This window comes from Salvelinus alpinus, chromosome 25 (genome assembly GCF_045679555.1).
Source record: "Salvelinus alpinus chromosome 25, SLU_Salpinus.1, whole genome shotgun sequence".
Lineage (NCBI taxonomy): Eukaryota > Metazoa > Chordata > Actinopteri > Salmoniformes > Salmonidae > Salvelinus > Salvelinus alpinus.
The window spans coordinates 39523195-39539331 of record NC_092110.1 but is presented as its reverse complement, the minus strand read 5'-3'; the positions used below and the strand labels follow the sequence as shown (position 1 = coordinate 39539331).

Sequence of the window (16137 nt, the reverse complement as noted above, 5' to 3'; positions counted from 1 at the left end):
TTTTTTTTTTGGTTCTACAGTCATGTTTTTTTATTGGCATTTTTTTCACATTATTTTACAATGATGATCACAGTCTGGAAATGTGTGAACAAAAGAGTGGCACTATTGCAGAGTGGTAGGAAGCAGGGTATCCTCTCAGCTGGGAGTGTCCTACACACTGCTGGGCATGCTGTGGTGGCCATGTTACTTGTTCTAGAAGATGATGTTGTTCTATCTGCTGTGGGACACACACAGGGCTACAGTACATCCAAGGGAGTAAGAGCGCTGAGCGGTTGAGCCGGACATAACCAGAGGTTGATGAGCCAACCATGAATCGGCTGCTACTCTATTGGAGGCCACCTGGGTTAAGTAATCAAAGCTTTCTGCTCGTTGTTGTTCTCCAACCTCCAACCCATCTCCAGGTCTGTCTGAGAGAGAGGGGGGGTTTAGATACTCTTGCCCCTGACAATGAGTTGGTTTGAGTTGGTTTGAGCATGGGGCTGCTAAAGCCTAGGTCGTGGGTTCAATTCCCCACATGGGACACGTGGGCTCACGTACACTGACTGTGTGTATTGACTTTAGAAATGACCATTGCTGCTCATCTCGGTCAATGATAATGCAAAGTAACGTTGCATTGAAGGCGTGAGCCTGGCTGAAGAATGGGGTGCGTCACTGGTCATGTTCCCAGCACCGTTGCACATTGTGCGTTATGGGAGTTTCTGGGAGGAAGATGACAAGTGTTTTAGGATATGGGAGTGTCTGGGAGGAAGATGACAAGTGTTTTAGGATAAGGGAGTTCTGACTGGTATGTTTGTTTACTTTCGTTTAGCATCAAAACAACAACATTAACTACAGAGTGTCTCACATGGACGACACTGTCACACCACTGACACACGGAAGAAACAGCATGTAGTGCTGAGCGTTGTCCTGCTCATGGAAAGCAATAGTAGTCGTGGTATCTGAGTAATGATGTAAATACAGTTAATATAAAAGAAGATGAGCAAGACGGAAACAGAGAACTGCACAGGTGAGCTACAGCCATCACAGAAGCACTATATACTTTAGGAGGAGAGACAGAATGGGGAGTAGAGGAACAACTAGGAAGAGAGACAGAATAGGGAGTAGAGGAACAACTTTAGAAACAGAGACCTAATGGGGGGGGTAGAGGAACAACTTTAGGAACAGAGACGGAATAGAGGAACAACTAGGAACAGAAACAGAATGGAGGGTAGAGGAACAGAATAGAGGAACAACTTCAGGAACAGACAGAAGGGGGAGTAGAGGAACAACTTTAGGAACAGAGACAGAATGGAGGGTAGAGGAACCACTAGGAACAGAGACAGAATGGGGGGGGGGGGGTAGAGGACAAGATAATTAACCAGGACTATCATTTTAATAAAAGCCAAAGATAGATGACGACAGAACAACATTTTACAACAGGAAGAAGAGAAGGAGGAAGGGGGCGGGTCTGAGAAAGTGCCATGATAAAAGCATGTTTTTTGGGGGGGGGGGGGGGGGAGCATGTTGTGGCTGCAGCTTAGCCCAACATCTTTGTGGCACGCTGGTTGGCTTCGTCAATCCTGGTCTTGTTAGAATCAGCCTGAGGAGAGAGAGATTTGGGATGATGTGAAATTATTCCAAGCCATATCAATCAAGATCAAGACTTTAACTGTAAGTCGACTGTCGACTCAGCGCATGGCTGACCATCTCTGACACTGAAAATGGATTGATTGTGATTGATTGTCATCGTTATGATCGGGGACAGCACCTTGTCCATGATCCTGTCGATCTGCCGGTTCTGGGTGTCTATCTCGTTGCCCATGTCCAGGGCCATGTGACGTAGGTTACCGATGATCCCGCCCACCTGCTCCAGGTTCTCATCCATCTCATTCTCCCGGGCGTCATCCGTTACCCTGGAAACGCACATTAGATAGTCCATAAAACTGTCGGTAGATTTCGACCTGCACCCACAATTACACACACTCCTCACCTGCGGATGAACCCCCCACTGATGGCCATCTGTTCACGTTCGTCCACCACACGGGCCCCTGGCTGACTGTTCACCACTCCATCCTGGTTGGCCCCCCATGCCTGGCCCCCCCCCTTTATCCTGCAGGGACACATACTAGTCAGTGTGTGTGTGTAAACTTTAATTTGATGTAATAGATCCATTATACGACAAGTAATGTGTAGTGACAGCAAGGCAGCACACCAACACAGCATGCCAATGGTAGATATCTATCTCTCTATCTACGGTTCATATATATGTTATGTTATACAATATATGTTATGATCTATCAATCAATAATTGATCCAAGTACTGATCAGTTCCGTTTTATTTACTGTCTTGTCTATGTGGTCGATAGAAAGGGGTCCTTTTATAGACCTGTAGATAGAAGAGACAGACACAAACACACGCTAACAGGACATAAAGGAGACAACACAGACAGACGCCAGCGGACAGACTGACAGACAGAGACGCCAATGGACAGACAGGGAGACAGGAGGACAAACACGCAGTAATGAGTAAGGACACAATTATACTGAGTGCAAAAAAACATTAGGAACACTTGCTCTTTCCATGTCATAGACTGACCAGGTGAATCCTGGTGAAAGCTATGATCCCTTATTGATGTCTCTTATTAAATCCACTTCAATCAGTGTAGATGAAGGGGAGGAGACAGGTTCAAGAAGGATTTCCAAGCCTTGAGACAATTGAGATATGGATTGTGTATGTGTGCCATTCAGAGGGTGAATGGGCAAGACAAAATATTGAAGTGCTTTTGAACGGGGTATAGTAGTAGGTGCCAGGCGCACCGGTTTGAGTGTTTCAAGAACTGCAGCGCTGCTGGGTTTTTCACGCTCAACAGTTTTGTGTTTGCATCAAGAACGGTCCACCACCCAAAGGACATCTAGCCAACGGGACACAACTGTGGGAAGCAGTGGAGTCAACATGGACCAGCATCCCTGTGGAACGCTTTCGACACCTTGTAGAGTCCATGGCCCCGACGAATTGAGGCTGTTCTGAGGACAAAAGGGGGCATCTGAATATTAGAAATGTGTTCTTAATGTTTGGTATACTCAGCGTAGACAGACAGACAGACAGACAGACAGACAGACAGACAGACAGACAGACAGACAGGAGGACAGACACCCTCTGGTTTTAGAGGAAAAAGGTGATATGGTAAAGACCAGAAGAAGAGCACCCTTCTAGGAAGTCCAGTTCGGTTGAACCTTATAGACATGTTTAACTACAGCATTAAAATAATAGCTTTGAAATACAACTTTTGTGGGCTTCTAGATACTAGCGAGCTACACAAACAAATTTCACACTAAATAACATTAACTCAACATCCTGAAACGCATTCAGTTCCTTCTATTTCAACACACACATGAATCATGCACAACAACGCCGGTCCTAGACCTATCATGTCAGGGACAAATTCTGGATTCATTATTTGAACACTTTGCTTGAGAGAAAATGTTTAAATGTAAAATTCAAGTTAGGTGCACAAATCTCGAAACAGCCATTTTGACTGTTAGTTTGATTCCAGTTTTTCCTCAAATCACGTACAAGCAGTTTTGGGATCTGTGTTGAAACATTTGGTTTAAAGACTCTCGCTCCCTTCGGACTCATTGTGGAGTTTGATCTGAAACCATTTCCTGTGATGATTGTGTTTTTGCTATCCATTGTAACTAGTATTGTGTTTGTAGGCCTATACGTTGTAGCCTAGTTGAATCTATGATCGTATGTTATCCATTCATGCTTTTTTATATGTACTATTGATGTTTGTAAACCGACTAACGAAATCATGAAACAGCCAGCCAAGATTACAAACACCTGTGTCCTTCGAAACCCTATTTAAAACCTATATAAACCCTATTTAAAACCTATATAAACCCTATTTAAAACCTATATAAAATCTATATAAAATCTATATAAAACCTATATAAAACCTATATAAAACCCTATTTAAAACCTATATAAAACCCTATAAAAAATAAATTTAAAACCTATATAAAATCTATTTAAAACCTATATAAAACCATATATAAAATCTATTTAAAACCTATATAAAATCTATATAAAACCCTATATAAAATCTATATAAAACCTATATAAAATCTATTTAAAAACTATATCAAATTTATATAAAACCCTATATAAAAACCTATATAAAATCTATATAAAACCCTATATAAACCCTATATAAAAATCTATTTAAAAGCTATATAAAACCCTATATAAACCCTATATAAAACCTATATAAAACCTATATATATACCCCTATATAAACCCTATATAAACCCCTATATAAAACCTATATATAACCTATATAAACCCTATATAAAATCTATTTAAAACTTATATAAAACCCTATATAAAATCTATATACAATCTATATAAAAACCTATATAAAATCTATATAAAACCTATATAAAATCTATTTAAAAGCTATATAAAACCCTATATAAAATCTATATAAAACCCTATATAGAATCTATATAAACCCTATATTAAAACCTATATAAACCCTATATGAAATCGATTTAAAACCTATATAAAACCCTATATAAAATCTATATACAATCTATATAAAAACCTATATAAAATCGATATAAACCCTATATAACCTATATAAACCCTATATATAACCTATATAAAACCCTATATATAACCTATATAAACCCTATATAAAACTCTATATAAACCCTATATATAATCTATATAAAATATATAAAACCCTATATAAACTCCTGTATAAACCCTATATAAACCCCTGTATAAACCCTATATAAACACCTATATAAACCCCTATATAAAACCCTATATAAACCCTATATAAAACCCTATATAAACCCTATATAAAACCCTATATAAACCCCATATAAACACCTATATAAACCCCCTATATAAAACCTATATAAACCCCTATATAAAACCCTATATAAACCCCTATATAAAACCCTATATAAACCCCATATAAACACCTATATAAACCCCTATATAAAACCTATATAAAACCCTATATAAACCCTATATAAACACCTATATAAACCCCTATATAAAACCTATATAAACCCCTATATAAAACCTATATAAACACCTATATAAACCCCTATATAAACACCTATATAAAACCTATATAAAACCTATATAAACACCTATATAAAACCCTATATAAACCCTATATAAACCCCTATATAAAACCCTATATAAACCCCATATAAACACCTATATAAACCCCTATATAAAACCTATATAAAACCTATATAAACACCTATATAAAACCCTATATAAACCCTATATAAACACCTATATAAACCTATATAAACACCTATATAAAACCAATATAAAATATACAAAACCTATATTAAACCCTATATAAAAACCTATATAAACTCTACATAAACCCTGTATAAAACCTATATATATACCCTATATAAAACCCTGTATGATACCCTATATAAAACCTATATAAACCCTATATAAAACCTATATAAACCCTATATAAACCCTATATAAAACCCTGTATGATACCCTATATAAAACCTATATAAACCCTATATAAAACCTATATAAACCCTGTTTTCTTTCTGTATCTATAGCAGAACAGCAATGATAAAATGCTCAAATACATCTACACAACTGATCATTTTCTTGCCTTTGTACCTGACTTGCTTAACTTAGACCACCTTTTACTAAACTTAAAATAAAAATGTCATCAGTTAATACAGATTTAACTTCAGTGTTTTGTTCACTGAATATTAACAATTTCATCACAAGAGAACCGTGTGCAATTGTGTTCACTTCCTCCGGTAATCAGTAAACTACTGAATATACTGTGACCTGGATACCTGCTGTGTGTGTGTGTGTGTGTGTGTGTGTGTGTGTGTGTGTGTGTGTGTGTGTGTGTGTGTGTGTGTGTGTGTGTGTGTGTGTGTGTGTGTGTGTCTGTGTGTCTGTGTGTCTGTCTGTCTGTCTGTCTGTCTGTCTGTCTGTCTGTCTGTCTGTCTGCCATGCATAGGCAGTATGTTTGTGCATATGTACAAACAAACAGCAGTAATCAGGTCACGTGAAATCGTACTGTAGGCCTACTGCCTCATGTTGTAGCAGTATGTAACATGCTGATACAAGTACGCCATGTATGACTGTGATCATTTGAAGGCGAAGTAGCCCATCATGCATCTCTCTCTAAGTGTAGGAGGAAGCAGCATGGAAGGCCTTGGGTAAGGTCTGAAGATGACACGCCATAGTGCTGTACTGGTCACCATGCACTCTACTTCAGGCATTAAAGCAGGCAAGCAGACAGGCAGGCAGACAAACAGACAGGTAGACAAGCAGACAGGCGGCAGGCAGGCAGGCAGGTAGGTAGGTAGGCAGGCTGCACCTACTTGTTACAGGGACACGAACAAAGACCACAGAGAGACCCTAGATTGTTCAAATTCTTTTCTGCATCCTTCATGTCCTTATTGATCTGGTCCATCCCCTCCTCGATCCGCTCCAGTTGCTCTGATTGTCAGCCCAAGTCATTTATCCCCACAGAGAACGAGGGCACGTGACAGAGAACGGGGGAGTAGGAGAGAGAGGGAGAACAAAGGAGAGGAGACAAAAAGAGACTGTGACAAAAGAGACAGAGACATTGGAAGATTGAACAGCACTACAAACCCAACACAGGCCAGATTCCAGGGCCCGTCACCACCGGTACCTACTTGGCAACACATGGACATAATTGGCCAAAGCATTGCCTAGTCAGGTAGCCTAGTGGTTAGAGCGTTGGGCCAGTAACCGAAAGGTTGCTGGATTTGAATCCCTGAGTTGACAAGGTAAAAATCTGTCGTTCTGCCACTGAACAAGGCAGTTAACCCATTGTTCCCTGGTAGGCTGTCATTGTAAATAATAATTTGTTCTTAACTGACTTGCCTAGTTAAATAAAGGTTCAATTTAAAAATATCTATATATTTCTCGGCCTCCTTCAAGTCTTGATGAACCTTGTTCATGCCATCTTCAAACCAATCCAGTTGTTCTGGCAACGACAAAGGAAATGAGAACAGTCAATTGGCTCTTGTGATGATTGAGGTCTAAGTTACAGCCTATCGAACACAACCATAATGCAATGCCTTATGGAGCCACACTGACACACTCACAGCCAGTGCAGTGAGAGAGAAGGATTGTGACAGAAGAACACATAAAGGCTGGATTCCAATACAAAATAATCTCCCTCATTGGGCACTCCTTCTGCTAGGGTCTAGGGAAGGGAGCACACCTATGAGCACATGATGTTGAAAATACCTGTTTGTATTTTAACCAACTTTTACTGGGACACTTTTGTATTGGAAACCAGCCAGTGGTGATAGAGCGAGAGAGAGGTGATAGACGAAGAGAGAGAGAGAGAGAGAGAGGTGATAAGACGAAGAGAGAGAGAGAGAGAGGTGATAAGACGAAGAGAGAGAGAGAGAGAGAGAGAGGGAGAGGTGATAGAGAGAGAGGTGATAGACAGAGAGAGAGAGAGAGATGAGAGAGAGAGAGAGAGGTGATAGACAGAGAGAAACAGGATGAGAGTGAAGGACTGAAACAGGGTCAGATATTGGTTCATTCCCTCAACCACTGAAACAGGGTCAGATATTGGTTCATTCCCTCAACCACTGAAACAGGGTCAGATATTGGTTCATTCCTTCAACCACTGAAACAGGGTCAGATATTGGTTCATTCCCTCAACCACTGAAACAGGGTCAGATATTGGTTCATTCCCTCAACCACTGAAACAGGGTCAGATATTGGTTCATTCCCTCAACCACTGAAACAGGGTCAGATATTGGTTCATTCCCTCAACCACTGAAACAGGGTCAGATATTGGTTAATTCCCTCAACCACTGAAACAGGGTCAGATATTGGTTCATTCCCTCAACCACTGAAACAGGGTCAGATATTGGTTCATTCCCTCAACCACTGAAACATGGTCAGATATTGGTTCATTCCCTCAACCACTGAAACAGGGTCAGATATTGGTTCATTCCCTCAACCACTGAAACAGGGTCAGATATTGGTTCATTCCCTCAACCACTGAAACAGGGTCAGATATTGGTTCATTCCCTCAACCACTGAAACAGGGTCAGATATTGGTTCATTCCCTCAACCACTGAAACAGAGTCAGATATTGGTTCATGCCCTCAACCACTGAAACAGGGTCAGATATTGGTTCATTCCCTCAACCACTGAAACAGGGTCAGATATTGGTTCATTCCCTCAACCACTGAAACAGGGTCAGATATTGGTTCATTCCCTCAACCACTGAAACAGGGTCAGATATTGGTTCATGCCCTCAACCACTGAAACAGGGTCAGATATTGGTTCATTCCCTCAACCACTGAAACAGGGTCAGATATTGGTTCATTCCCTCAACCACTGAAACAGGGTCAGATATTGGTTCATTACCCCAACCACTGAAACAGGGTCAGATATTGGTTCATTCCCTCAACCACTGAAACAGGGTCAGATATTGGTTCATTCCCTCAACCACTGAAACAGGGTCAGATATTGGTTCATTCCCTCAACCACTGAAACAGGGTCAGATATTGGTTCATTCCCTCAACCACTGAAACAGGGTCAGATATTGGTTCATTCCCTCAACCACTGAAACAGGGTCAGATATTGGTTCATTCCCTCAACCACTGAAACAGGGTCAGATATTGGTTCATTCCCTCAACCACTGAAACAGGGTCAGATATTGGTTCATGCCCTCAACCACTGAAACAGGGTCAGATATTGGTTCATTCCCTCAACCACTGAAACAGGGTCAGATATTGGTTCATTCCCTAAACCACTGAAACAGGGTCAGATATTGGTTCATTCCCTCAACCACTGAAACAGGGTCAGATATTGGTTCATTCCCTCAACCACTGAAACAGGGTCAGATATTGGTTCATTCCCTCAACCACTGAAACAGGGTCAGATATTCTAAATGGTGAGTTGGGTTAGTATTGCGAGTACTCTGATCCTAGACCTGTAGTTACGGTCATTATCTACCTGGAGGGGGTTCAAGGAGAAGGGAGTGGTCTGTAGCATAGGTAAGGGTAAGGGAATTCATGGCCGTGGTGGCTTGCTTGTTGATGTGTGAACATTTGTAAAATCCCTGGGTTGTGGCGAAACAACTTCACAATGTTTGTAGACAGATACACTCGTCTCTGGTCACGGCTAGCCACTGTACAGTGTACACAGATACACTCGTCTCTGGTCACGGCTAGCCACTGTACAGATACACTCGTCTCTGGTCACGGCTAGCCACTGTACAGATACACTCGTCTCTGGTCACGGCTAGCCACTGTACAGTGTTGTTATCCTCACTGACCTCTCTGTTGCCCCTGACAACACTACCCCCACATATAATTAGCCTCCCCAGGTAATCCCAGGGAACACGAGGGATTGGAGAAGAGATGGAACGTGACAGAGAGAGCGTAAGAGAAATCTTATGATCATAGCTCAGTTGGATGTCTCTGCTTACAGCATGCCTTTTACACACTGAATATGGTGTAATTGCAGATCACAATTCAGGGCGTTTTTTAAAATGTGGGTGTTCCCTGATATCAGGAAACACCCATTGATACATGCCATTGGTCAGTTCCAGTGTTATGAGCCTGAGGGTTAATCGACACAGAGGATTTGTTCACATAGCAGGTTAGGATAACTAACGTGTCAGGTTAGGATAATGAACGTGGCAGGTTTTGTGAATTAGCGTGGCAGGTTAGGAGACTGAGGTTAAGGTTAGGAAAAGGGTTAGGGTTAAGCTTAGCTACAATGCTACATTTGTCAGCAAACTGTTGTCCCCGACGTGAAAGAAACTGCCATGGACCAATGGAGAGCACCAATGGGTGTAACGTGACATCAGAAAGCACCCCTAATTGCGGTCTGCAATTACACACTTCTCTACACAATCAGAGTGTGGAAGACTGCCCTTGACTGACCAATGGGAACACTTGGGTTAACACTAATGTAGCCAATCAGATCACTTCTGAAGTCACTCCACGACTGCCGTTTCCAAAGAGCTCTGACACCTGGTTCTAGATTCTCTGGTTCTAGACTCTCTGGAGGTGGAATATCTCCAACACTGATACCTGGTTCTAGACTCACTGGTTCTAGACTCTCTGGAGGTGAAATATCTTCAACACTGACACCTGGTTCTAGACTCTCTGGTTCTAGACTTTCTGGAGGTGGAATATCTCCAACACTGCTACCTGGTTCTAGACTCTCTGGTTCTAGACTCTGGAGGTGGAATCTCTCCAACACTGATACCTGGTTCTAGACTCTCTGGTTCTAGACTCTCTGGAGCTGGAATATCTTCAACACTGACACCTGGTTCTAGACTCTCTGGTTCTAGACTCTCTGGAGGTGGAATATCTCCAACACTGACACCTGGTTCTAGACTCTCTGGTTCTAGACTCTCTGGAGGTGGAATATCTTCAACACTGACACCTGGTTCTAGACTCTCTGGTTCTAGACTCTCTGGAGGTGGAATATCTCCAACACTGCTACCTGGTTCTAGACTCACTGGTTCTAGACTCTCTGGAGGTTAAATATCTTCAACACTGACACCTGGTTCTAGACTCTCTGGTTCTAGACTCTCTGGAGGTGGAATATCTCCAACACTGACACTTGGTTCTAGACTCTCTGGTTCTAGACTCTCTGGGGGTGGAATATCTCCAACACTGACACCTGGATCTAGACTCTCTGGAGGTGGAATCTCTCCAACACTGATACCTGGTTCTAGACTCTCTGGTTCTAGACTCTCTGGAGGTGGAATATCTCCAACACTGACACCTGGTTCTAGACTCTCTGGTTCTAGACTCTCTGGAGGTGGAATATCTCCAACACTGATACCTGGTTCTAGACTCTCTGGGGGTGGAATATCTCCAACACTGATACCTGGTTCTAGACTCTCTGGTTCTAGACTCTCTGGAGGTGGAATATCTCCTACACTGATACCTGGTTCTAGACTCTCTTGAGGTGGAATCTCTCCAACACAGCTACCTGGTTCTAGACTCTCTGGAGGTGGAATCTCACCAACACTGATACCTGGTTCTAGACTCTCTGGTTCTAGACTCTCTGGAGGTGGAATATCTCCAACACTGATACCTGGTTCTAGACTCTTTGGAGGTGGAATCTCTCCAACACTGACACCTGGTTCTAGACTCTCTGGAGGTGGAATATCTCCAACACTGACACCTGGTTCTAGACTCTCTGGTTCTAGACTCTCTCCAACATTTTACAACCAGAGGAGACTGAATGAATGTGAGTATATAAGATCAGATATCATGTAACTACTGTATGTGCATATATTCTTGTTAAATGACAATGTAAAGGCAGGGAATCCAAGAGGAGACATCAGTATGTGAGACAGTGAGCAGCCATTTTGTCTCCCTGCTTCAGCTAATCAGGCATTTAATTACACAGAGACCAACGCTCTCATGCATTACCACAAGACACATACATGACTGATCACCCCCCAGTGGCTGTGTGGGTGTTGGGGTGTGTGTGTTGGGGTGTGTGTGTGTGCATGTGTGTGTTAGTGAGTATGTGCCTGTTGTGGTGGGGGAGGGTTTTGGTGGACTGATGTTCAAATAGACAGAACTTGTAGAGCGCTTTTTAGATGGTCAATAATCTCAGTATTATTTGATTGGCTGAACCTAGAAGCCGAGAAAGACAACATCCTCATGTCTCGCCGGCGTTCTGACGAAGCCACAGCGAAGCTCCTTGTCATGTTGGCGAGATTGGAGACCACACCGTGGTGTTAGCCACATTCAATGTAATGTCCGCCGATCCGTGCAAATGGACGTTGCTCTGGTCCTTCCTTCCAGGTCCTGGTGGATGGGGCTGTGGTGCATTGTGGTGGAGGGAGTGGCAGAGGTCATTTGAATCTGGGAATTGATTGCTCTGTGGCGGTGGTGGCGGTTGCAGCGAGCAGGAAGTCAGCACCATTACTCAGGAAGCCAGAGGGAAAGGCTCTATGTTCCTGTGACAGGCCTAATAGGTCCTTTCGTCAAGTGTGGAACAGAGTCGGGGGGGGGGGGGGACCGTCCTATAGAGTGGAACTACAAATGAAACCTCTGCCGTGCTGGAACCTGGGAGGAAGCAAAGCACTGAATGTTGCAGATAGAAATACCACCGATAGAGCGGATATGATCGCTTGATCTACATGACAGAGGCATATATTTCTGTTGAAACATTCCATTAAGTCCAATTGAACGCAGGAGTGGATGTGAATGCTTTATGTTTGCCTATTTCTATACCTCACTGACATTATTCTATACCTCACTGACATTATTCTATACCTCACTGACATTATTCTATACCTCACTGACATTATTCTATACCTTACTGACATTATTCTACACCTCACTGACATTATTCTATACCTCACTGACATTATTCTATACCTCACTGACATTATTCTATACCTCACTCACATTATTCTATACCTCACTGACATTATTCTATACCTCACTGACATTATTCTATATCTCACTGACATTATTCTACACCTCGATGACATTATTCTATATCTCACTGACATTATTCTATACCTCACTGACATTATTCTATACCTTACTGACATTATTCTATACCTCACTGACATTATTCTACACCTCACTGACATTATTTTATACCTCACTGACATTATTCTACACCTCACTGACATTATTCTATACCTCACTGACATTATTCTATACCTCACCGACATGCTTCTCCTGGCTAACCAACCAGTACAATCAAGCTGCTTCTCCCACCTAACCAACCAGTACAATCAAGCTGCTTCTCCCACCTAACCAACCAGTACAATCAAGCTGATTCTCCCACCTAACCAACCAGTACTATCAAGCTGCTTCTCCCACCTAACCAACCAGTACAATCAATCTGCTTCTCCTGGCTAACCAACCAGTACTATCAAGCTGCTTCTGCTGGCTAACCAACCAGTACAATGAAGCTGCTTCTCCCACCTAACCAACCAGTACTATCAAGCTGCTTCTCCTGGCTAACCAACCAGTGCTATCAAGCTGCTTCTCCCACCTAACCAACCAGTACAATCAAGCTGCTTCTCCTGGCTAACCAACCAGTACAATCAAGCTGCTTCTCCCACCTAACCAACCAGTGCTATCAAGCTGCTTCTCCCACCTAACCAACCAGTACAATCAAGCTGCTTCTCCCACCTAACCAACCAGTACTATCAAGCTGCTTCTCCTGGCTAACCAACCAGTACTATCAAGCTGCTTCTCCTGGCTAACCAACCAGTGCTATCAAGCTTCCACAAGGATCCATTTCCTTAACCAAAGCCTAAACTCAGGGATTCTACAAATGTGTCCTCTTTGAGTGGAGGTAAATGTAGATGTTTTGTCACTACTACGAGTATAACGGATCAGTGTGTCCTCTTGGTAAAGAGGATGTGCTATCAACCAACAGCTTTCTTCACCTCAATACTACAGGTCATTATTACTGTCTACTGAGAAAATGTACTATACCTCTTATAAAGATACAAGACAGCAAACAGTTCATACACTACATACAGTATTATAGAAATAACAGAACTACAAAACCATGGTGCTTTTAACATTCTGACTATAATTTGGGAAAGTATTCAGACCCCTTGACTTTTTCTACATTTTGTTAGGTTACAGCCTTATTCTATAATCGATTCAATAGTCCCCCCCCCCCCCCCCCCCCGCCATCTATCGACACACAAGACAACATAATGACCCAAAAAAAACAGGTTTTTAGAAATGTTTGCAAATGTATACAAATTAAATAAACTGAAATACCACATTTACATAAGTATTCAGACCCTTTATTCAGTACTTTGTTGAAACACCTTTGGCGGTGCATTGAGTCTTCTTGGGTTTGACGCTACAAGCTTGGCACACCTGTATTTGGGGGAGTTTCACCAATTCTTCTCTACAGATCCTCTCAAGCTCTGTCAGGTTGGATAGGGAGCACATCTGCACAGCTATTTTCAGGTCTCTCCAGAGATGTTTGATCGGATTCAAGTCCGGGCTCTGGCTGGGACACTCAAGGACATTCAGAGACTTGTCCCAAAGACACTGCATTGTCTTGGTTGTGTGCTTAGGGTCGTTGTCCTGTTGGAAGCTGAACCTTCGCCCCAGTCTAAGGTCCTGAGCAGATGTCTCTCTGTACTTTGCTCCGTTCGTCTTTCCCTCGATCCCAACTAGTCTCCCGCTCCCTGAAGCTGAAAAACATCCCCACAGCATGACGCTGCCACCACTATGCTTCACCGTAGGGATAGTGCAAGGTTTCCTTCAGACGTGACACTTGGCCAATGTTGGTTTCATCAGACCAGGGAATCTTTTTTCTCATGGTCTGTGAGTCCTTTAGGGGCCTTTTGGCAAACTCCAAGCATGCTGTTGTGCCTTTTACTGTGGAGTGGAAAGTATTTTTTGTTTTTTTTAACTAGGCAAGTCAGTTTAGAACAAATTCTTGTTTTCAATGACAGGTTAACTGCCTGTTCAGGGGTAGAACAACAGATTTGTACCTTGTCAGCTCGGGGATTTGAACTTGCAACCTTTCGGTTACTAGTCCAACACTCTAACCACTAGGCTACCCTGCCGCCCCACTATCACAAAGGCCTGATTGGTGGAGTGCTGCAGAGATGGTTGTCCTTCTGGAAGGTTCTCCCATCTCCACAGAGGAACTCTGAAGCTCTGTCAGAGTAATCATTGGGTTTTGTGTCACCTCCCTGACCAAGACCCTTCTCCCCCGATTGCTCAGTTTGACCGGGCGGCCAGCACTAGGAAGAGTCTTGGTTCCAAATATCTTCCATTTAAGAATGATGGAGGCCACTGTGTTCTTGGGGACCTTCAATCCGGTCTCGGAGTCCTTCGACATCATGGCTTGGTTTTTGCTCTGACATGCACTGTCAACTGTGGGACCTCATATAGACAAATGTGTGCCTTTCCAAATCATGTCCAATCAATTGAATTTATCACAGGTGGATTCCAACCAAGTTGTAGAAACATCTCAAGGATGATCAATGGAAACAGGATGCACCTGAGCGCAATTTCGAGTCTCATAGCAAAGAGTCTGAATATTTATGTAAATAAGGTATCTGTTTTCTTTTAACTTGTTTTGGCTTTCTCATTAAGGTTTATTGTGTGTAGATTGATGAGAATTGTTTTGTTTTTTAATCCATTTTAGAATAAGGCTGTAACAAAACAAAATGTGGAAAAAGTCAAGGGGTCTGAATACTTTCCAAACTGCACTGTTTTTCCTAAAATCCCGATTTAGAAGATTCCCGGAATAAGGAGAGAATATTAAGCAGGAATTCCATAATCCTCCAACCAGGATTTCTAGAAAACCTGGGATATTTGTGAAAGTGAACAGAATTTTAGAGTGTAATATTGTGTCTCTATAGGGACTTACCTCCCTGCTCATCCAGCATAACCAGAGTCCTGATACCAGCATCTTTACTCTGCACACCCAGGGTCAGACAGACAGGGAGAAGAGAGGGGAGAAGAGAGGGGAAGGAAGAGAGGGGAGAAGAGAGGGGAGAAGAGAGGGGAAGGAAGAGAGGGAAGAAGAGAGGGGAAGAAGAGAGGGAAGAAGAGAGGGGAAGAAGAGAGGGGAAGAAGAGAGGGAAGAAGAGAGGGGAAGACGAGAGGGGAAGACGAGAGGGGAAGAAGAGAGGGGAAGGAAGAGAGGGGAAGAAGAGAGGGAAGAAGAGAGGGGAAGGAAGAGAGGAGGAGAAGAAGAGAGGGAAGAAGAGAGGGAAGAAGAGAGGGGAAGAAGAGAGGGAAGAAGAGAGGGGAAGGAAGAGAGGGAAGAAGAGAGGGGAAGGAAGAGAGGAAGAGAAGAAGAGGTGAGATAAAACAGTTCAGTGTGAACAGAAGAGAAATATAATATATATATATTATCATCATTATTATTAAATGGAGGGACACTGAGTTAATGCGATCAGTTTCTCAACAGGTATTGATCCAGACATGAGATCATATATATGGGACATCAAATCAAATTTTACTGGTCACATACACATGGTTAGCAGATGTTATTGGTCACATACACATGGTTAGCAGATGTTATTGGTCACATACACATGGTTAGCAGATGTTATTGGTCACATACACATGGTTAGCAGATGTTATTGGTCACATACA

The 16137-nt window shown here is 42.5% G+C and overlaps 1 protein-coding gene across 2 annotated transcripts in view; it reads right to left on the bottom strand.

Annotated features, from left to right (window-relative positions):
- The window catches only part of LOC139553959 (synaptosomal-associated protein 25-B-like), an 85021-nt gene continuing 68884 nt past the window's right edge, over nucleotides 1–16137 (bottom strand). For both annotated transcript variants that reach the window (XM_071366770.1, XM_071366771.1), the window contains 5 exons: nucleotides 15404–15452; nucleotides 6376–6493; nucleotides 1970–2089; nucleotides 1748–1892; nucleotides 1–1579 (listed from right to left, as the gene is read on the bottom strand). In XM_071366770.1, coding sequence (XP_071222871.1) covers nucleotides 1517–1579; nucleotides 1748–1892; nucleotides 1970–2089; nucleotides 6376–6493; nucleotides 15404–15452 — 495 coding nt within the window. In that variant the 3' untranslated portion in view covers nucleotides 1–1516. The remainder of the gene's footprint in view (nucleotides 1580–1747; nucleotides 1893–1969; nucleotides 2090–6375; nucleotides 6494–15403; nucleotides 15453–16137) is intronic.